Genomic DNA, 22,173 nt, shown 5'->3' with positions numbered 1-22,173 from the left:
TGTACAGCTTTCTACTGCAGAAATCAAAAATACATGAGCTGCTGTTCCCTATATATGGGCCTTAACACGCTGTTGACTTTTACTAGCCCTGCCTATAGGAAATATGTAGAATCAATATTTTTTCATCATTTGGGACATCGTAATTACATTAAGAATGTTTGGGTAGTACAGGGAGATCTGAGCCCTGAAACATCAATATGTTAGAGGCTTATTTTTCCCTAAAAGAAAACACAAGTTACTAGAAGAACTAGATTAATATGGTGCAAATGGAAAAAAGTTTGAATATTATGTCATTGGCCATTTCCTCACAAGCAAATTCCTCTCTGTTGTGTCACGTGAACCCAATGATACTATATGACATACCGACTGCTCTTGCTACATCTTCTCCTGGTGATGGATTAAAAAAAAACCTGCTGTGCACATTGGTGACCTGTGTTAATGCATGCAGAATGGCATGCAGCTCATCATTTCTGCGGGATCTCTGGGGCTCTGACACAGAGTGGCTGTGCTATCTGGTTCTCTAGTACACTAGCCCTATATTCTAGGCAGGACTGACTTTTTTAGACAAAACATAGGAAGGGAATGACCCAGGGGGTCATTCCCATTTTTGCCTATGCGCCCCCGGCCAACCTCAGCGAGGCCAGCCAGGAGCACCCATGACAGCAGCAGACGGTACAGAACGACTGATAACCGTCATCTCATCGCCAATTTACAATGGCATGGTAGACGGTACAATATGACTGGTAACCATCTCTGCTATCTTGCAAAGGCAAATGAATGCTGCTGTGTAGCAGTGCAGTACCGCGTCTGTCAGCAGCATCCAGTACACATACGGTGACAGTGACAAAAGGCAAAACGGGCTCCATGATTGCCATGCTATGGCGTCTGCCAGGGCAATCCAGGGAAAAAGAGCGCGAAATGATTGTCTGCAGTTGCTTTCACGGAGGAAGGATTGAGTGACGACTTTTACCCAGAATCACCCGCGACACTGTTTTCGCATTGGGATCTCAACCCAGAATTCCAATGGGCAGGGGAGACTGCGGGAACTATGGGATAGCTACCCACAGTGCAACGCTCTGGAAATCGACACTAGCCTCGGTACATGGACGCACACCGCCGAATTAATGTGCTTAGTGTAGCCGCGTGCACTCGACTTTATACAATCTGTTTTACAAAACCGGTTTATGTAAAATCAGAATAATCCCGTAGTGTAGACGTACCCTAAGTATGCCCTGACCAATCTCCATTTCAGAAGTTGGAAATAATTGTGTTCAACATTTGGCCAATTATGACTATCCACTGTAAGGAGTATTCAGCTCCCCTTAGCAATCGCAGATGGCAAGCTAATAAAGTAGAATTAAATGTACAACTCATACAGCCAGATATGGAGCACCCTGCGGAAAAAGCCATTTTCTGGACGTGGCTGTTACAGACCTTAATAGCTCTGGATCCCTTTTTAAAAGGAGACAGCAGCTGCTGAAAGCATATGGTCCATAACTGAGCTACTGTATGATTCTGTTGCACACATTTATGGTAATTGCAGCCTTTCCCATTTTCTTGATCAGCATTTGTATTTTGATCTTTTAACTGACTGGAGAAGAAAGTGCTAAGAACGGAGAAGTAGTGGTGTATGTCTAGTATGTGAATGGAAAAACAAAACCTCTATTGTACTTTTAAGTCACCCATTACGACAGTATTTGAGAGACTCACAATCGTTAATGTATTTATTCTCAGCACCCGTGATGCAGGAAAGTGCTATTATCCCCACTGAACAGAGAACTGAACTGAGGCACAGAAAGGCTAAGTGACTTGCTCTAAAAATCACCTGCCACAAATTAGCCTTAGGGAAAGTTTAATTTCTTCAGGAATTGCAACACAAATGTTCCTCTCCGATGGCCCCACAACACGTAGCCACATTACCTACCATGAGAGCGTCTTTATAAATATCTGCCCTTCAAAAAAGTTCAAAAAGTACTTCTTAGAATACTTTGCACACCAGTGGTGCAGCTAGGATGGGAAAGGTGGGTAGGCCACGGCTTTCAGGTGGGTGGGAGGGGTGGAAGGAAGGATCGAGAGAAGGGGCAGGAGGGATCCAATGCCCTGGGGAGGGCGATAGGAGGGATGGGGGGGGCGCCTTCTCCCTACCCCCTCCAACCAGCTCTTACTGCTCAGCAGGCACCTGAAGAGAAGGCTGCCTAGGGTACACAGGCTGCGGGGTGCACCTGTAGGGCGGAGGGGGACCCCGGCGGGGCTCGAGCTCCGCCCACCCCTCCCGCCTCCGGCTCGGTGTCTGTTACCCCAGCCACGTGGCACATCTCTCTCTTGCCAGTGCCATGTACTACTGCCTCGGTCTCCGACCCCACCACTAGGGGCTGGAGACTGGGGCAACAGAATGTGGTGCTGGCAGGAGAGGGATGCACCATGTGGCTGAGCTGACGGACACCGAGCTGGGGGTGGGAGTCCCAGCCCATGGATTCGGGAGGCTCCGGCATACCCAGGCCCACCATGGCTATGCCCCTGTTGCACAGATGAGTGGTCCACCTTAGATGCCCATTACGATAGCATCTGGGCATCTAACATTTGTTAATATTTATCCTCAACACCCCTGTGAGGTAAACAAGCACTATTCCCATTTTACAGATGGGAAACTGAGGAAGAGAGCAACTAAGGAAATTTTGGTGGTTCAAGGAATCCAAGGCTAATATGCTCAAACTACTGAATCATCCTTCCTCTCCATTGTATAGTGAATATGGTTATCACCTTCTAGTGGTCAATGGCCCACTAAAGGAGTGTCAGATGTGCTTTAGGCACAAAGTGTTACATAAATCCAGTGAAGTTATGGCCTATTATTTTCTTCCTACAAGTCTCAGTCTGAAATGTATTTAACCAAGTTTGTCTGAGTAAAGGCGTACTTTTCATGATGCTATTTTGAAATTACCTAAAGCTGGGAAGAAATACAAATCACCTCACTCACCTCAAAGCTATTGGCTGGCTTCCAAATGAAGCAAAAAGGCTGCTTCAGAGATGGCATTAGTGCCCCCCCAGGGAAGCTAGTAAGCAGGTGAAGATTAAAGAGGGCTGCATGAAATAAAAACTCAGTGGGCAGTGAGCAAAAAATTAAATAAAAAACCCTATGAAAAATTATTCCTTACTATTTTATGATGAGATCTGTGATTTTCTAATGGAAATACAGTTTTTCCACTAAATAAATCATGAATTTCCAAAGACATCATTTTGCCCAGAAGCAAAGTCACCCCTGAAAGTCAGAGCTGAATCAGTGACCGTACGCGGTAAAATGTTGCTGCTTTGACCAATTGGTTATTTCGAAAATGTAATTGTTTCAGAAAACAAGCCAATTTTTTTGTTAAAAGGATGAGTTTTTATCCCAAAGAACTAGACATATTTAGTCCCTAATACCTAGAATGTTTAATTATTTTTAAAGTTACAGGAGCAACTATTTTTAGTATCCTAGAAAAACAACTCCAAGTTATCATTAGGATATTGAAAATTGCTGCTCCTCTGATTAATACGAGGGTTTATCTTATATTCTAGATCGAAGGGTCACACTGTTTCATTACAACACAAACAGGAGACACCAATCTAGAAAATAAAATGTTTCATTTGGTACTAAGTAGCAGTTGCCCTTAATGATTTTAAAAATAATATAAACTAACAGAAGATATCAACTATTGTATTATGTCATATTTTGACAGTAACAGTAGTGCATAATACGACATGACTTGACATGTCATTTTGCACTATTACTATTGATATGTAATGAAAATGTAAAAATTAAAAAAAAGTCATCTTAAAAATTTCATTTTGAAACACAATCCTTCCAAAGCAAAATATTAAAAAATGGAAATTCTAATTAAAAAATTAATTTTTGTAACAAATGCCATTGAAATTATTAGGATTTTCACAAACAAAATTGGTTGTGTCAAAAATGTTCCAACCAGCTCTAAATCCTAGGTGTGCCTCTAAGCTGCCGTGGATCATTGGGCAAGTCACTTCACCTTCCTGCCCCGGTTTCACTGTCTAAAGTGAAGCATGATATGTAGGTACCTTTGTAAAGCGTTTTGAGATCTATAAATACAAACCATATTACTACTGAAGGGGCTTCATGGAAGCAGTGCATTCTGAGGAGAGATCTGAAAAAAAGTACATGCTTGTCATACTAGATTATGGAGGCTGTTAGAGAACAAGGGGAGAATATATCCAGGTCTAATATATTTATCTATCTATCTATCTATGTTTTGTCATTTCTAACATATTGCACGTGTATAATCAATTATATTATTTCTATATGCTGATCTTTAAGGTGGAATTGAAAAAACCTTTAAAAAACAACTTTTGTTCCTGCTATAGTAATGTATTTTAATATTTTAAGGTGGCTGCCCTCTTCCCCCTACCCATCACTCAGAGTTCTGTAGCCAAATTTATCATTCAGCTTTTCACCCATATCATAAACCATCAATTCTCCATCATGGGCCACTTTGACAAATTATTCTGTGCAACACCATTTCCAAGTTATCTTTAGCAGCCAACACAGCTCATAAATCCACACCATTGTAGTGGTTATTAGAATTTCATTTCATGCTTGCATTCACAAACATTTAAGCTTTCAACCTTTGCTGTTGGGCATTAATCATGGCATTAATCATGGGATTAAGTATGCTGAATTTAAACTCAAGGTTAATAGCATGTTCAACCAATATTAGCTTTACATACTGTCAAGGGAGAACTCTAAAAGGCAAAGACCTTTCTGTCAGTTCTTCCCTAAATACAAAAACAAATTGACGAGTAAAGAACTGTTCTTCTGTTCCACTATGAACACAAAAATCACACAAATTCATCAGTGTTACTTAAAAAGTCATGTGAAATAAAAGTCTGCAAGCAGCCTAAATCCTTGTCAATCACTTAACCTCTTAAGCTACCATAGTAATTACAATGGAAGCAACATGTACAAATTGATATTAGAAATATATGGTGTCTGGTACAAGACACCATTGAACAAAAATATTCTCTTTAGTGAAAGGAAAAAAAAATAATTTTCCAAAATATTTCAGGTAGCAGAAAAGCCTATTTATAAAAATAGAGGGAAGTTAAACATATCTAAAATTATATATTTGCATAAACTTTTTGATACTGGCTTACACTCATAATGGGTTAATTATGCAATTCGTAAATGACTCAGTTATTTTCTTCCTTATTTCCCTGGCATCTATAAATGTATAGTTACCTAATGAACTTTAGGCACCTCACCTACCATTTAGATTATATGCACATTCATCCTTCCTGATGTGAAAGGCTGAAATATAAGATTTGCCCTCCCTGCCAAGAACACATACTGCATAAAACTCATCTTGCTCCATACCCAATAAAATAGCTTAATATTTTATTGATTAACCGTATCTTATTTGAAAGCAATGACTCACTGAGACATATTTGAGTCACAAATTATTGAACTGAATGCAGTGGTAAACAAGTGAAGTTCTATGGCATGTGTTGTACATGAGGTCAGACAAGATGGTCTAATGGCCTTAAAATCTGTGAAAGTGTTTCCAACTAGGTGTGGTGGTCCAGGGCTGGCCATCTGACCCGAACTATATTTGTACTATAAACTATACTGAGTTTCATAGTCTATGTATGTCAAAGAGTATGCTCTTTGACACAGCTAGGAAATGCTGTAAGATCTGCAGGGTTAGAGACTGTTAATGTACAATACTTGAAGAAAACTGCTTGATCCAGGAAGGTAGAGATCTCTCACAAATACCAAAGTGTTAACAATATATAAAAATATTACCTTAATGAATTGTGATGCAAAAGAGTTGTATAACATTTAATACCTGAGGTACATATACAATGAAAAAAATCAAATACTGCATGATACTCATATTGACTAACACTAATGTCTTTAAAAGGGGCATAAATAATGACAAGCCAACTGGTGTTGAGATATTTGTAAAGTTGTAATGGAACAGGGAACCTTGGAAATAGCTTAAGATAAGAAGTGTGTACCAAAATGAGGAAATAGACAAGGATCAGAATGATACATAATACAAGGCATAATTGCCCCTATATTATAGGTAAGGATGCGATTTAGTCACAGAGGTCACGGAATCTGTGACTTCCAAAGACCTCCATGACTTCAGCCATCACTGGCTGGGAGCTGTAGGGTCCCTGCCAGGTGGACACTCCGCCACCCCGGAGTTTGGAGCTGCCAGAGGAGGGGGACCCTAAAGCTCCAAGCCCCCAGGGGTGTTGGGGTCCCCTGGAGCTCACAGCCTGCCTGCAGCTACCCAGGCTCCCCATTTTGTCATGGATATTTTTAGTAAAAGTCAGGGACAGGTCACGGGCTTCTGTGAATTTTTCATTATCGCCCGTGACCTGTCCGTGACTTTTACCAAAAATATCTGTGACAAAATCTTAGCCTTAATCATAGGGGAAGTAAAATGATTTACTGAAAATGGCACATAGTCTGTCACAGAACTACAGGGAAGGTGTTCTGCAGCTGATGGTAATTGTATGCTTCTCTGAATATGTGCTGTCTTTACTAAGTGTTAATCAATAAATCCATCCAAAGCTGACTCATCTAAGGTTTGTTATCAAACCAATCCAACCTCTCACTAAACAATCAGAGTTAAAATTGTTATCAATGATTGCTTACCAATTGGTTATTGATTACTGACAAATTATTGATCACTGATTATTGATTACCAACAAGGTTATAATGGATCACAAATTAAACATGAGCCAACTGTATGATGCAGTTGCAAAAAAAGGCTAGCGCCATTCTGGGGTGTATTAACTCAAGTGTCATAAGCAAGGGCTGGTCTACATTAAAGCTGTAAATGAACCTAAGTTATCTTATGCTTCTCAGGGAGGTGAGTACAGAAGTCTTCACCAGACCTGCTAAATCGACAACTCTGCATTGATTGCAGCAGTGCCAAGTTAGCCGTTAAGTACAGACAAGTCCTAAGACATAGAAGGTTCTCATGGGTGACTTTAATCACCCTGATATCTGCTGGGAGAGCAATACAGCGGTGCACAGACAATCCAGGAAGTTTCTGGAAAGTGTAGGGGACAATTTCCTGGTGCAAGTGCTGGAGGAACCAACTAGGGGAAAAGCTCTTCTTGACCTGCTGCTCACAAACAGGGAAGAAATAGTAGAGGAAGCAATAGTGGATGGGAACCTGGGAGGCAGTGACCATGAGATGGTCGAGTTCAGGATCCTGACACAAGGAAGAAAGGAGAGCAGTGGAACATAGACCCTGAACTGATGGGCAAGGTCCCCTGGGAGAATAACATGACGGGGAAAGGAGGCGAGGAAAGTTGGCTGTATTTTAAAGAAACCTTATTGAGGTTGCAGGAACAAACCATCCCGATGTGTAGGAAGAAAAGTAAATATGGCAGGCGACCAGCTTGGCTCAACAGTGAAATCCTTGCTCGTCTTAAACACAAAAAAACAGCTTACAAGAAGTGGAAGATTGGACAAATAACCAGGGAGGAGTATAAAAGTATTGCTCAGGCATGCAGGAGTGAAATTAGGAAGGCCAAATCACGCTTGGAGTTGCAGCTAGCTGGAGATGTTAGGAGTAACAAGAAGGGTTTCTTCAGATATGTTAGCAACAAGAAGAAAGTCAAGGAAAGTGTGGGCCCCTTGCTGAATGAGGGAGGGAACCTAGTGACGGAGGATGTGGAGAAAGCTAGTGTACTCAATGCTTTTTTTGCCTCTGTCTTCACAGACAAGGTCAGCTCCCAGACAGCTGCACTCTGCAGCACGGTATGGGGAGGAGGTGACCAGCTCTCTGTGGGGAAAGAAGTAGTTCGGGACTATTTAGAAAAGCTGGATGAGCACAAGTCCATGGGGCCGGATGCGCTGCATCCGAGGGTGCTAAAGGAGTTGGCCGATGAGATTGCAGAGCCATTGGCCATTATCTTTGAAAAATCATGGCAATCGGGGAAGGTCCCGGATGACTGGAAAAAGGCTAATATAGTGCCCATCTTTAAAAAAGGGAAGAAGGAAGATCCAGGGAACTACAGGCCAGTCAGTCTCACCTCAGTCCCTGGAAAAATCATGGAACAGGTCCTCAAGGAATCAATTCTGAACCACTTAAAGGAGGGGAAAGTGATCAGGAACAGTCAGCATGGATTCACCAAGGGCAAGTCATGCCTGACTAACCTAATTGCCTTCTATGATGAGATAACCGTCTCTGTGGATGAGGGGAAAGCAGCTGATGTGCTATTTCTGGACTTTAGCAAAGCTTTTGATACAGTCTCCCACAGTATTCTTGCCAGCAAGTTAAAGAAGTCTGGGCTGGATGAATGGACGGTAAGGTGGATAGAAAACTGGCTAGATGGTCGGGCTCAACAGGTAGTGATCAATGGTTCCATGTCTAGTTGGCAGCCAGTATCAAGTGGGGTGCCCCAAGGGTCGGTGCTGGGGCCGGTTTTATTCAATATCTTCATTAACGATCTGGAGGATGGTGTGGACTGCACCCTTAGCAAGTTTGCAGATGACACTAAACTGGGAGGAGTGGTTGATACGCTGGAGGGTAGGGATAGGATACAGAGGGACCTAGACAAATTAGAGGATTGGGCCAAAAGAAATATGATGAGGTTCAACAAGGACAAGTGCAGAGTCCTGCACTTAGGACGGAAGAATCCCATGCACTGCTACAGACTAGGGACCGAATGTCTGGGCAGCAGTTCTGCAGAAAAGGACCTAGGGGTTACGGTGGACGAAAAGCTGAATATGAGTCAACAGTGTGCCCTTGTTGCCAAGAAGGCTAATGGCATTTTGGGTTGTATAAGTAGGGGCATTTCCAGCAGATCGAGGGATGTGATCATTCCCCTCTATTCAGCACTGGTGAGGCCTCATCTGGAGTACTGTGTCCAGTTTTGAGCCCCACACTACAAGAAGGATGTGGATAAATTGGAGAGAGTCCAGCGGAGGGCAACAAAAATGATTAGGGGGCTGGAACACATGACTTATGAGGAGAGGCTGAGGAAACTGGGATTGTTTAGCCTGCAGAAGAGAAGAATGAGGGGGGATTTGATAGCTGCTTTCAACTACCTGAAAGGGGGTTCCAAAGAGGATGGATCTAGACTGTTCTCAGTGGTAGAAGATGACAGAACAAGGAGTAATGGTCTCAAGTTGCAGAGGGGGAGGTTTAGGTTGGATATTAGGAAAAACTTTTTCACTAGTAGGGTGGTGAAGAACTGGAATGGGTTACCTAGGGAGGTGGTGGAATCTCCTTCCTTAGAGGTTTTTAAGGTCAGGCTTGACAAAGCCCTGGCTGGGATGATTTAGTTGGGTTTGGTCCTGCTTTGAGCAGGGGGTTGGACTAGATGACCTCCTGAGGTCCCTTCCAACCCTGAGATTCTATGATTCTAAGGTAATCATCCTACTCTACTCAGCATCAGTGAGGCCTCAGCTGGAAAACTGTGTTCAGTTTTGGGCACCCCTCTTTAAGAAAGATGTGGAAAAATTGGACACAGTCCAGAGAAGAGCAACAAAAATGATGAGAGGTTTAGAAAAGCTGACAAATGAAAAAAGGTTAAAAAGTTGGGCACATTTAGTCTTGAGCAAAGAAAACTGAAGGGGGACCTGGTAACAGTCTTCAAATACATTAAGAGCTTCTATAAAGAGGAAGGTGATCAATTTTTTTCTGTGGCTACTAAAGGATTAATTGGCTTAATCTCCAAGAAGGCAGATTTTGGTTACATATTACGACAAGCTTTTTAATTATAAGCATAATTAAGTACTGGAATAGATTACCAAAGCAGGTTGTAGAATCCCCATCACTGGAGTTTTTTAAGAATAGGTTGGAAAAACACCTGTCAGGGATGTTCAAGGTATACATGTCCTGCCTCAGAAGATGTAGTTGACCTCTTGAGGTCCCTTCCAGCTCTATATTTCTCTCAGCAGATCTGAAAGCTCTTTACAAGCATTAATGATTGAGGCTCACAAACGCCTTTTTGAGTAGGCAGCTCATTTTATAGATAGGGAATGCGAGATGGAGAGAGATCACGTGACTTGCCCAAGGTCACACAAGAAGTCAGCGACAGAGCTAGAAATGGAACTGTGCCTGCCACACAGTGTTTTAGCCAGCAAATTATACCTGCCTTCCAGAAGTGAAACAAGGAGTGGTAACAACATGGGAGGAAGAAACAAGCTGGAGACAAAAGTCATAGAAGACAAAGCCGTATGTTCAATGCAAATATAAATAACAAAACTAAAACAAAACAAAACTTTACAAGAGAAAAACCCAAGCACTCAAGAAACCTTGGCTTACAAGTTAAAGGAGATACCTAACTCCTGTAATGCAGTATATAGGAGGAGAGAACAACTGAATCCCAAAAGGAGAAAACCCTTGAAAGCATTTCATTCATTAATCTTAATCTGTTCATTTCTGGAAATTTTAGCCTTTTTACCACATCACTGTCTGGAATCATTAGAGAGCTGTTACTAATAATTTGGCAGATTTAATAGAGAATAATGACATTAATCCAATTCAGAAACTATGAAAGGCCAAAGACTTGACAGAGTCTTTTGACTACACTAGAGAATTTTGGTGCAAGCTGCAAACTGAATTGAGGTGGTGCTGGGCGCTGGCTCTCTCCAGCTATTGCTTCTAGTACACCTTCCACTAACTCACCTGGGCTGCAAGAGATCAATAAGATGAGACCTGTAATGAATTTTCAAAACCTCCAGCAAAAACAGTACAATTCTCTAAGGCAGACATACCTAGGGAGCTCTAAATATGAGCAACACTCTTCGGAATCATTTTAGTTTCTCTCTACCTCCTCACAGAACTCCTGTTCAAGATTTGTTCTCCTTTTCCCACATGAATTGTACAAGTAATTATCCATAAATACTGAGACATTTTAGTGCTCCCTTATTGTAGGTTTTATGTAGTTCAAGACAGACTTACTGACCTCACTGAGGTAAATAAAAAAGGAGCATGTCGACCCATCCACACCGTAACTTGCATAACATGGATCTGATCGCCACATATCTTTCATCCACTGAAACAAAACAAAAATAGCCAGTCCGTTAGGTTTAAGGCTTGTGTGTAACCGTTAACTTAAAAAAGCAACGTTTTCATCAGAACTCAATTTGGGAGGGGGAAAAGCTATGTCAAGAGACGAAAGACTAAAATCAGTAGTGACAGAAGCTGTGGAAACTGTAGCACAGACTATAAGAAATGAGTTGATTATCTCTTTTAAGCCACTAATGCTAGGTCACCACATGCGGTCACCATGGATGACTATATTAAGCACTAACTGGCAGCCAGATAAGAACAGACTTCAAAGACTGAATGGTGACTTGCATACTCTCTCCAGACCAAGACTGAGGCATGTTGGTGGCATGGCGCTGCTTACATTGCCTCTGGACATGTTGCACTTGTTCTGTGTTCAAACAGATCACTTCAGTCCCCAGTGCTGTCAGTCTGGCATCTTTACACAAGCAAAGAATTCACTTAAAAAAAAATCTTTTAATGAAGAACTACCTAGAATTAGTTGTCCTGGCAAAGTCATCAGAAAAAGTAACCAAAAATAAATTGCTCTTCAGGATTATAAATTAGCAATTTAGCATTCAAATGACAAATTACTTAGCAGTTTTGCAACCAGTTCATCCATGTTGTTCAAAACTGTGGTCACCGAGCTCATATAGGTCAGGGAGAGTTTGATTTTTTTTAAAAGTGAATTTACAATAAATATCAATATTTATTTCCAAGTACTCTTATTGATTTAGTAGAAATTTTTTTTAAAAAACCTTAAATTCCAAGTGGCTCCCCCCTCCCCCCCGGCAGTTTGGCTGGGAGTCCGAGCGGCTCCCCGCTCCCCTCCCCCCCCCGGCAGTTCGGCTGGGAGTCCGAGCGGCTCCCCCCTCCCCTCCCCCCCCGGCAGTTCGGCTGGGAGTCCATTTCCCCACCACCACCCCGGCAGTTCATCCGGGAGTCCTCTTTTTTTTTCCCCCCTCCTCTCCCTCGGCAGTTCGGCCGGGAGTCCAAGCGGTGCCTTTTTTTTGCGTTTCGACAGTTCAGCCAGGAGCAGGGGGCGCGTGCTCAAAAAAGTTTGGAGACCACTGATGTAAGAAGTGCCATAATGGCATGTAATCTGTACTTGTCTTCGGTGAATTCTGGTTGTCAATCTCAATTGCTTATATCTATAAATCTACAACTGTTTCAGCAATGGCCTCTTTCAACAGACGAGATTTTAAAAACATAACACGTACACAAAGATTAACAGAAGACCACACTTACCTTTATTTTGCCCTCGCAGTGAGGGAAGCCATCCATAGGAGGCAATTCACACTGTTCCTGGGCTCCATTAATGAGATCTGAAGAGGAATAAACAACAGAACATAACTGTAATATTCATTTACACTTTTGACAGACATACTAAATCCATCCCTTTGAACTTCTGAACCACCATCCAAACTCACTAAAGAAAGGTTTCAGAGTGGTAGCCGTGTTGTTTTTGCTGATACAGACTAAGGAGTCCTTGTGGGACCTTAGAGACTAAAATTTATTTGGGCATAAGCTTTCGTGGGCTAAAACCCACTTCATCAAATGCGTGGAGTGAAAAAAAACAGTAAGCAGAATATATATTATAGCACATGAAAAGATGGGAGTTGCCATCTTTTATATATGCTCTTACTGTTTTTTTCTCTCCATGCATTTGATGAAGTGGATTCTAGCCCACGAAAGCTTATGCCCAAATAAATTTGCTAGTCTCTAAAGCGCCACAAGGACTCCTCGTTGTTTTCACTAAAGAAAGACTATTGTAGTCTCTGTGGCAGCAGTAAATGGATAAACTGCAAGTTTTGGTGTCAATAGCAATAATGTTGAAAAGTAATTTTTAAAACTCCTGTTTAATTTTAAACTAAGTAAGCACCTTTCAAAATAATATTTGGACGCTAGCATGGGTCTGATCTGGAAGCCCTTACACATGCAAGTAGTCTCACTGAAATCCATATGTACGATTCGCCTCCGACACCAGTGACAAGAGTATCTCCACTGAGCTCAGTGGAGTTAAGCTGGTGGTAAGAGGACAATTAGGCCTAACAGGACTTTTTGCATGGTTAAAGGGGATCAGCCCCTATGCTTGAACAGTGGTGAGGACAGTGTTCGAGCTCAGTAAATAGTAGTAATGAACAGCAGAAAGTTTGGTGTGGAATTAAATTGTTTTTCAGGTTACAACAGTGGAGAAAAAATAAAAATTTAATTCTTACAAGGTGGTACTTGGCAGTCAAAAGTATTAAGTCAAAAGAGTACCATTAAGGCAACTTTGGAGCCACGTACTGAGTGTGGCAGGGGGATAGGAGAAGAGGAGAAAGGAAGGGGACAGCGGCAGGGCTGATACAGCCAGCTTGGGGGCAGAGGGGAGAGCCTGGGGCTTGTTCTGACACTCACTGTCCTTTCCCAGCCACTTGTTCCTGTCCCTGAGCAAACAAGGAGAGAAGCAAAAGAGGAGCAGTACTGTACACTGTAGCTGCCAGAAGACACATGCCTGCAGTCTTCCCCCAGCTCAGCCAGATGTGACATCCCAGCTGAGCTGTTGGACGCATGATGTGGCTGCCAAATGCATGAGTGTCACTTAGATATGTGCCACATGGCAGCCCTGTCAATGCTGACATGAAGTACTCAAATACCTTTCAGACACAGCAGTGGTTTCCTAACCATCCAACAGTAGCTATGATCAGAATAAGAACCTCATAGAAGCCTATAGCTCCCTTCCAACAAACTTCCATTATCATCTCATTCATATCACTTCCTCAGGGGGTGGGGGGTGGGAAATGGATCAGCATTCATGTCGCACTCCCTATCAGTACCCGGGCCAGGGAAGCTAATGATCCAACCAGTGGACCAAATTCGCTGATGAATCGTGGCCATATGAGGCACGTTGCGCATAAGCTATGACCAAGACTCCCCCTCTCTACTGAAACTCTGTAGTAATACAACAGAAAATATGTTCACACGATAATAAAAGCCAACAGAAGCATTCAAACCACAAAGCCACGTACAACCACACACAGCTATACATAAAAAATGAGTCATGTTTTTGTAATATGTCCTTCAGTCCTCCCTATACTTCCTGTTTTGTCTGTCATTTGCATTGTATTGACCTGTCTTTTAATGGCTGTTTTTTGAAGCACATAACATCTATAAATAAATACACACATGCAGTTGTATGTACTTCTTTAGTACCTTTTATCTCAAAGAACTGTACACAAACAGGGGTGGCTTAACTAGTCACCTGTGCGGTGGAACACAGGAACTACTGAGCAGGGAACAGCAATTTTACCCAGCAGTTTGAGACAGAAGACTAAGAAATAGTCTCTCTTATCTGAGATGAGGTCCATGATGTTACTGAATCTCTGCTATATACAACCTAGGAGGCAGACCAGAGCCGCCAATCAATAGCAGAGGAAAGGCGGCTCCACCTTTGAAAAGCTCACCACTTGAGATATTTGCACAGTAAAGGAAGTCCACTGTATATCGGCAACGAATCTTAAACTAAGCATTAAGACTAAATAGTAGCAATCCTTCCGCAGAACAAGGAATTAAATGAAAAACAAATTGAGTACCAATCAGTAATCCAGTTTTTTTTCACAAATTAACGAGTCATTAGGGTGGGTTGGATCTGTAGGCTTCATTACTCCAAGAAGGGAAACTTCCAGGTAAAGCATGTATAAATTTTCCTAATTCAATTGAAATTGTTGTGGGATGTTAGGTAAGTTCAATATAATAACCCAAGTTAAATTTTATCTAGGATACAGTGGCTAATACATTTCCTCCTTCCAAAAACTGCCACAAGATATTTAAGGATTACAAGTGAGCAAAATATGGATTTCGTATAATCAGATAGGCACTACCTCCTACAGCATGATATATTATTGCACCAACCTGTTTAACTTTTGACTCAAATGGATGAGTGCCACCATCTCATATACTCAGGATGTTTTTCCTTTGTAACCAAGAGGTCCCAATTTTGATATAAGAAAGAGATTGTTTAAGAAAAACAGCTTATTACAAGTCATTTTCCATTCAGGCCCATGAGCATGTAATTTAGTGACGGAAAAATCTATATGAGAATAATGGATCATCTGAGAAGTTCTCATTGAAGTAGTCGACAAATTATGTATTGAGAGAGATGTACTGAACTTGGCTAAATTGGTGGCACTAATTAGCTTTTAAATTTTCTAAAACTACAGTCAAATGTTAACCATTCATTCCAACCTAGCAAAAGTCAAAACCTGATTGATTTAGCATTAGAGAAATAATGGAGCACAGTTTCTCTATATTTTTATAATACTGGAAAAAGAACAGGAGTACTTGTGGCTTAAGCATAAGCTTTCGTGGGCTACAGCCCACTTCTTCGGATGCTGTAGCCCACGAAAGCTTATGCTCAAATAAATTTGTTGGTCTCTAAGGTGCCACAAGTACTCCTGTTCTTTTTGCGAATACAGACTAACATGGCTGCTACTCTGAAACCTATAATACTGGACTATGTTTTTAAGGGTTTCCCCCCCGTCCCCCTTTCAAATCCTGACACACTCATATATGAGTAGATTGCAACTGGAAGTTATGATGAGTACAATATCAAAAGTGGAATGCTTTCTGGAAAAGTATTTTTCTGTGGTCAGGAAGGTTGTATTTCTTTTAGAGGTACATTCCCATCTAGAATTTCAGTACTGTTACTCACTGAATAGATGTGCTCATCCAATATGCTTCTGTAGGAGATAACTTATACTGCGAAGCTCAAACATTCAAAATTCATGAGCCATGCCCTCACAAAACCATGAGATTTTAAAAAGTAACTTGTGTTCTTTCTGTTTGTATGCTGGTGTCATAACCTTTAGTATTCACATTTTTAAAGCATTTCTCTGCCATCATGAGGGTTAGAAACTTTTATTTTTTAATGAAATCTGGGATTCTCTTGTAATCACATGAATCCAGCATCTCAGTCTTTAAGAAACGCATCAAATACTGTGCTCCAATTTTATCTCTGCCAAGACTGAGCAGTGCACCAGCTGAAATAGTCCACACTGAAACGTGAACTCCTTCTGCAGACCTTTTCGGCATATTTGGAGTTATATGTAGTACTCTCAGGGTTATAGATGGTGAGTCTTCTGGTGATCATGATTTGTTTCTTGCATTTGCTCAGGAAGCAGATGTCTTAAGTTTGGCTTCCTTTTCTTCATGTTGTGGAGTTTCCATTTCAGATGGCATTTTGATATCTTCCACTGCTGATTATAGTGTTGTAGCCATGTTGGTCCCCGGATATTAGAGACACAAGGTGGGTGAGGCAATGTAATTTTTCTGTGTGAGTTCATTAGACAGCCTAGCGATTATCTCTTTCATCCACATAGTTGTTTTTTGGGCACTTAGCACAGTGGATGAGGTACACCACATGCTGTGATAGACATGTGCTCTTTCCTTATGCTCTCAGTGTAACCGATGATAATGAACATTTTTATAAAGGTAGAACTACAGATCTGATAGAAGCGTGCTTTACATTCATATAGTATACAATTGTTCTTGTATGCTGTTTCTATCAGGGTTTTGGCTATCACATATTACACATTTGTACACTAACATAACATTGAAAAGGTGCAAACATGCATAGATTGTATAGTGAGGCAGATCACTACCAGGATGTGCACACAGATCTGTCTGAATTTCACACTTTGACTAGTATATCTCATGACATTTCTTTTGTGATACTGATGTCTGCTGCCTTCCCACTAGCAGGGACTTATAACAGGGGTCGGCAACCTTTCAGAAGTGGTGTGCTGAGTCATCCTTTATTCACTCTAATTTAAGGTTTCGCATGCCAGTAATATATTTTAACATTTTTATAAGGTCTCTTTCTATAACTCTATAATATATAACTAAACTATTGTTGTATGTAAAGTAAATAAGGTTTTTTAAATGTTTAAGAAGCTTCATTTAAAATTAAATTAAAATGCAGAGCCCGCCCCAGACCAGTGGCCAGGACCCAGGCAGTGTGAGTGCCACTGAAAATCAGCTCGCATGCCGCCTTTTGCACCCGTGCCAGAGGTTGCCTATCCCTGACTTGTAAGAAAGGTGTATGAGCATTTGCAGGAATTCAAGAGTCTCTCAAGTCTATTTTAAAGACTTAGAGTCTGATCCTACCAGGTACTGTGTGCCTTCAACTCCTGCAGGATTTTTTTTTTTTAAGATGAGAATATTTAATATTGCACAGCATTATGCACTAAAAGAAGTTAGAACTAGTTTAAGTTTAAAACTTCACAGTTTTAGATGGTCAGGATTAAGATGGAAAATGGTCTAGCCATTCAACATATGTATTTTTACAATAAACACTTCTGTTTTTAGCAACCAATGAGGAATTCTAAACAAAAGTGAATGAGTGGGAGCCTCAGAGTGGTGGGACATGACTTTAGCAGTGGTGGCTTTTTTTGACAGAAGAAAAAAAGACAAGAGGCAGAAAGGCAGGAGAGGAGACTTCTACATACTGTAGATATCCATTTTCCTTGTCTTTCTCAAGTCCCTGAACTCGTGCTACTGAAGCAAGAAAAGACAGTTACCTTTCCTGTAACTGGTGTTCTTCAAGATGTGTTGCTGATGTCTGTTCCACAATAGGTGTGCGTGCTCGTCACGTGCACCAGTGCTGGAAGTTTTTCCCCTAGCAGTGCCCGTAGGGGACTGCCCTAGTGACCCTTGGAGTTGTATCTCATTGGTGCGGTTTAAGGAGTGCTGTGTGCTCCCCAACCCTCAGTTCCTTCTTGCCAGACAACTCAGACAGAGAGAAAGGAGAGCGGGATGCGGAATAGACATGAGCAACACATCTCGAAGAACGCCAGTTACGGAAAAAGTAACTGTCTTTTATTCTTTGAGTGATTGCTCATGTACATTCCACAATAGGCGATTCCAAGCTATATCTGCTGGAGGTGGGAAGGAGTTCACAAACTCTCAGGACAGAGAATGGCTCTGCTGAACCTGGCATCCTCCCTGGTCTGAGAGACAATCGCATAATGCGAGGTGAACATGTGAACTGAAGACCACGTGGCATCCCTACAAATGTCCGGAATGGGGACGTGGGCCAAAAAGGCAGCCAACAAGGCCTGTGCCCTAGTCAAGTGCGCCTTCACAATTGGTGGCGGAGGGTTTCCCGCCAGGTCATAATAGGTACGGATGCATGAGGTGATACAGTTGGAGAGCCGCTGAGTGGAGATCGGCCGACCTTTCACGTGCTTGGCCGAGGCGATGAACAGTTGCGATGACTTTCTGAATGTCTTAGTCCACTCCAGGTAAAAAGCCAGAGCCCGTCTCACATCCAGTGTGTGGAGGCGGCGCTCCTCACTGGACGAATGGGGTTTGGGACCGGCAGAAAAATGTCCTGACCCATGTGATAGGTGGAGACCACCTTTGGGAGGAACAAAGGGTGTGGGTGGAGCTGGACCTTATCTTTATGAAACACGGGGGGTTGGAGGTCAGGGCCCTGAGTTCTGAGACCCACCTAGCCGACGTGATTGCAACCAGGAAGGCTACCTTCCACGAGAGGCGTGACCAGGAGCATATGGCTAGCGGCTCAAACGTGGGCCCCGTGAGACAAGCCAACACCAGGTTTAGGTCCCACTGTGGGACTGGGGGCCTAACATACGGGAAGAGACGATGCAACCCCTTAAGGAATTGGCCAGTCATAGCATGGGAGAATATCATGTGGCCCTGCACCGGCGGATGGAAGGCTGATATGGTCGCCAGGTGCACCCTGACTGACCAGGGCGCTAGGCCTGGGCTCTAAGGTAAAGGAGGTAGTCCAGAATAAACTGGATCGGGGCGGCCACTGGGGAAATGTCCCACTCGTCCGCCCATCTGGAAAACTGAGACCACTTTGCCAAGTAGGCTCGGCATGCGGAGGGCTGCCTGCTTTCTAGGAGAATGCGCTGAACCCCTTCTGAGCACGTCCTTTCCTCCCTGCCTAACCATTGAGCAGCCACGCCATGAGGTGGAGTGCCGTTAGGCTGGGGTGGAGGAGGCAGCCCTGGGAGAGCAGGTCTGGGCAGGATGGCAACGGCCACAGTGCAGCAACCACCAGGCCCATGAGGGTTCCGTACCAATGCTGCCTGGGCCATCCCGGGGTAATGAGAAGGACCCGGGCCTTGTCCGTCTATCTTTTCCAGGACCTTGCCGATCAGCGGGAATGGGGGAAAGGCATGGAGAAACTGGCTTGACCAGGACAAGAGGAAGGCATCGGAGATAGTGCCCCCCCCCAGCCTGCCCCCTGGAGCAGAACCAGAGACAGCAATGGTTCTACCGGGTTGCAAACAGGTCAACCTGGGGAGTTCCTCACACTTGGAAAAATCTGCACCATCTCTGGGTGGAGAGACCACTCGTGCTGAGAGAAGTCCCTGCTCAAGCGTTCCAGGCGCCCAGCAGATGGAAGGCCTGTAGACAGATGTCATGGGCTATACAAAAGTCCCACAGCCTGAGGGCTTTGCAGCAGAGGGCAGAGGATTGGGCCTCGCCTTGCCTGTTGATGTAGAACATCGAGGCCATGTTGTCTGTGAGGACCCTGACCACCCGGCCCTCCAAGTGCAAGCGGAAGGCCATGCACACCAGCCGTACCGCCCTGAGCATCTTGATGTTTATGTGGAGGGTCAGATCCTGAGCCGATCACAGACCTTGGATCGGAATGTTCCCCACATGGGCCCCCCATCCCAGGTCCGATGTGTCAGACACCAGTTCCAGTGACGGGGCCCCGCCCCTGAACGGGACCCCTTGGAGTATGTTTCTCAGGGAGGACCACCACCGTAGGGAGGTGATCACTGGCTCAGGCACTGTGAGGACTTTGTCCATCCTGTCCCCTGCCCTGGAAGAACTCTGAGACCAACCAGAGCTGGAGGGGCCTCATCCTGAGTCCGGCATGATGGACCACATATGTGCATGCCAACATGTGACCCAAGAGCTGGAGCTCTGGCTGTTGTCACCGGAAACCTTGTGACTGTGTCGATGAACCCCTTCAGGGTCTCGAACCTGTCCGATGGGAGGGAGGCTCTGATCGATGAGGCATCCAGGACTGCCCCAATAAATTCTATGCGTTGTATTGGGATGAACATGGATTTGGTGTTGTTTACCAACAGGCCCAAAGTGGTGCATGTGGACAGAAGGAGTGCCACCTGATCCTGCACTTGCAACTGGGAGCTGCCCTTGACCAACCAGTCATCCAGATAGGGCAAGATCTGGACCCCCCGGCACCTGAGGTAGGCCGCCACCACCGACATACATTTCGTGAATACCCTGGGGGGCAGTGGACAGGCCAGACGGGAGGACCATAAATTGTTAGTGTTCCTGCCCCACCATGAAATGGAGGAAGCGTCTGTGCCCCTTCAAAATATGAATGTGGAAGTACGCATCCTGCAGACTGAGGGCGGCATACCAGTCCCCAGGATCTGGGGAGGGGATGATGGAGGCCAAGGAGACCATGCAGAACTTGAGATTCACTATGTACTGGTTCAGGCCTCATAGGTGCAAGATGGGCTTGAGCCCCCCTTTGGCCTTCAGGATAAGGAAATAGCGGGAGTAGTACCCCTTGCCTTTGAATTCCCCCAGTACCGCTTTCACCGCTCCTAGGCCCAGGAGCTGCCCCACCTCCTGCTTGAGCAGAGCCTCATGCAAGGAATCCCCCAGGAGATGGTGTTGAGGACCCATCAGTCCAAGGTCAGCCCCAACCACTCCGGGAGGAAAGCACACAACCGACTGGAGAAGGGAAGCTTTATTGAGGGTGGATCCCTGATAAGAACTGGCAGGGTGCCCCTGGGCATCCCGTCAAAACTGCCTTTTCCCCACTTGCTTGCCCTTGGAGGACCCAGGCTGGGGGGCAGGCCGAGACTGCATCTGTGAGCGCCTCTTATAGTCCCGCAACTTCTTATAAGCGGTCTCGTATTTTGAATGTGTGGCCTGAGTAGGAGTGTCCTGTGGCTTGAACTTAGGTTTAGCTGTAGCTGGAAGACAGAGACCCAGAGTCTAGAGAGTCCTGCAGGAGTCTTGCGGGCCATGCAGCTTTGTATCTGTTTGTTCTGCAAACAGAGCTTTGCCATCAAACGGGAGGTCCTGCAGGGAGGTCTGCGCCTCGCTGGACAGCCCAGAGAGCAGAAGCCATGACGTCCTTCCCATGGACACCACAGAGGCCACGAACCACGCCTCAATGTCCGCTGCCTGCAGGGTAGCCTTGGCAGCTGCTGTGCGCTTCTCCACCAGTGCTTTGAACTCCTTCCTGTCGTGCTCCTGGAGGGAGTCCTTGAACTTGGGCAGAGAGCCCCACAGATTGAACTCATATCGGCCCAGGAGAGCCTGGTGGTTCACCACACGTAACTGGAAGCTCAAGGATGAATACATTTTTCTTCCAAATGAGTCCAGCCTCCTTAAATCTTTATTTTTCAGGGTAGGGGCTGGTTGGCCCTGCCATTTCCTGTGGTTGACCGACTCGACCACCAGGGAGTTAGGAGCAGGGTGAGTGTATAAATATTCATGCCCCTTGGCAGGTACTAAAGACTTGTGTTCCGCTCTCTTAGAGATGGGGGCCAATGAGGCCAGGGTTCGCCACCCCTTTGTGGAAAGGCAAGGCCACCCTGCCCGGTACCGAGGAGAACAGTACATTAAACAGGGAGTCCTTGGTGGGTCCTGAAGTCCTCCTGTGGGAGGGAGGGAGAAGGGGCCGTAATTGCCTCATCTCGGGAAGGTGAGGAGGCCGGCGCAGTACTTTGTGTGTCCACCAGCACCGGAGGGTCCACCACCTGGTAGGTCTCTGGGCATGGTGCCAAGGATGTACGTCTCTCCAACTCCTTCCTTGGAGGTCTGGAGAGGGAGGCCGATGGTCCTTCTGAGGCTCCAGTCACCGAGTGAGCCCTCACCGAGGGCCGCGTCAGGGGCCATGGTGCTCACTGATACCATTGGGCTGGCCATGGTGCTGAGTGCCACTGCACCTGCTGTGGCACCGACGGAGCCATCTGTTTGGCCTGGCTGGCCTGGCCCATCGATGGACGACTACGAAGGGAGGCCGGGCTGACATACGACCTGCCGCTGTCCCTGGACTGGGAGGAGCGGTGGCACCAGGACTGATGCCGATCAAGGGACCGCGATCCCAACGTGGAGGACCGGTACCATTGGTAAC

At 44.5% G+C, this 22,173-nt stretch overlaps 1 protein-coding gene across 1 annotated transcript in view; it reads right to left on the bottom strand.

Moving 5' to 3' along the window:
• MGAT5 (alpha-1,6-mannosylglycoprotein 6-beta-N-acetylglucosaminyltransferase) overlaps positions 1 to 22,173 on the bottom strand; it is a 148,473-nt gene that overhangs the window by 84,939 nt on the left and 41,361 nt on the right. Inside the window, exons 3-4 of the mRNA XM_045032711.1 lie at positions 12,276 to 12,352; positions 10,945 to 11,034 (exon numbers count right to left, since the gene is read on the bottom strand). Coding sequence (XP_044888646.1) covers positions 10,945 to 11,034; positions 12,276 to 12,352 — 167 coding nt within the window. The remainder of the gene's footprint in view (positions 1 to 10,944; positions 11,035 to 12,275; positions 12,353 to 22,173) is intronic.

Source organism: Mauremys mutica, chromosome 10 (assembly GCF_020497125.1).
Source record: "Mauremys mutica isolate MM-2020 ecotype Southern chromosome 10, ASM2049712v1, whole genome shotgun sequence".
Lineage (NCBI taxonomy): Eukaryota > Metazoa > Chordata > Testudines > Geoemydidae > Mauremys > Mauremys mutica.
This window is presented reverse-complemented; position numbering and strand designations above follow the sequence as displayed.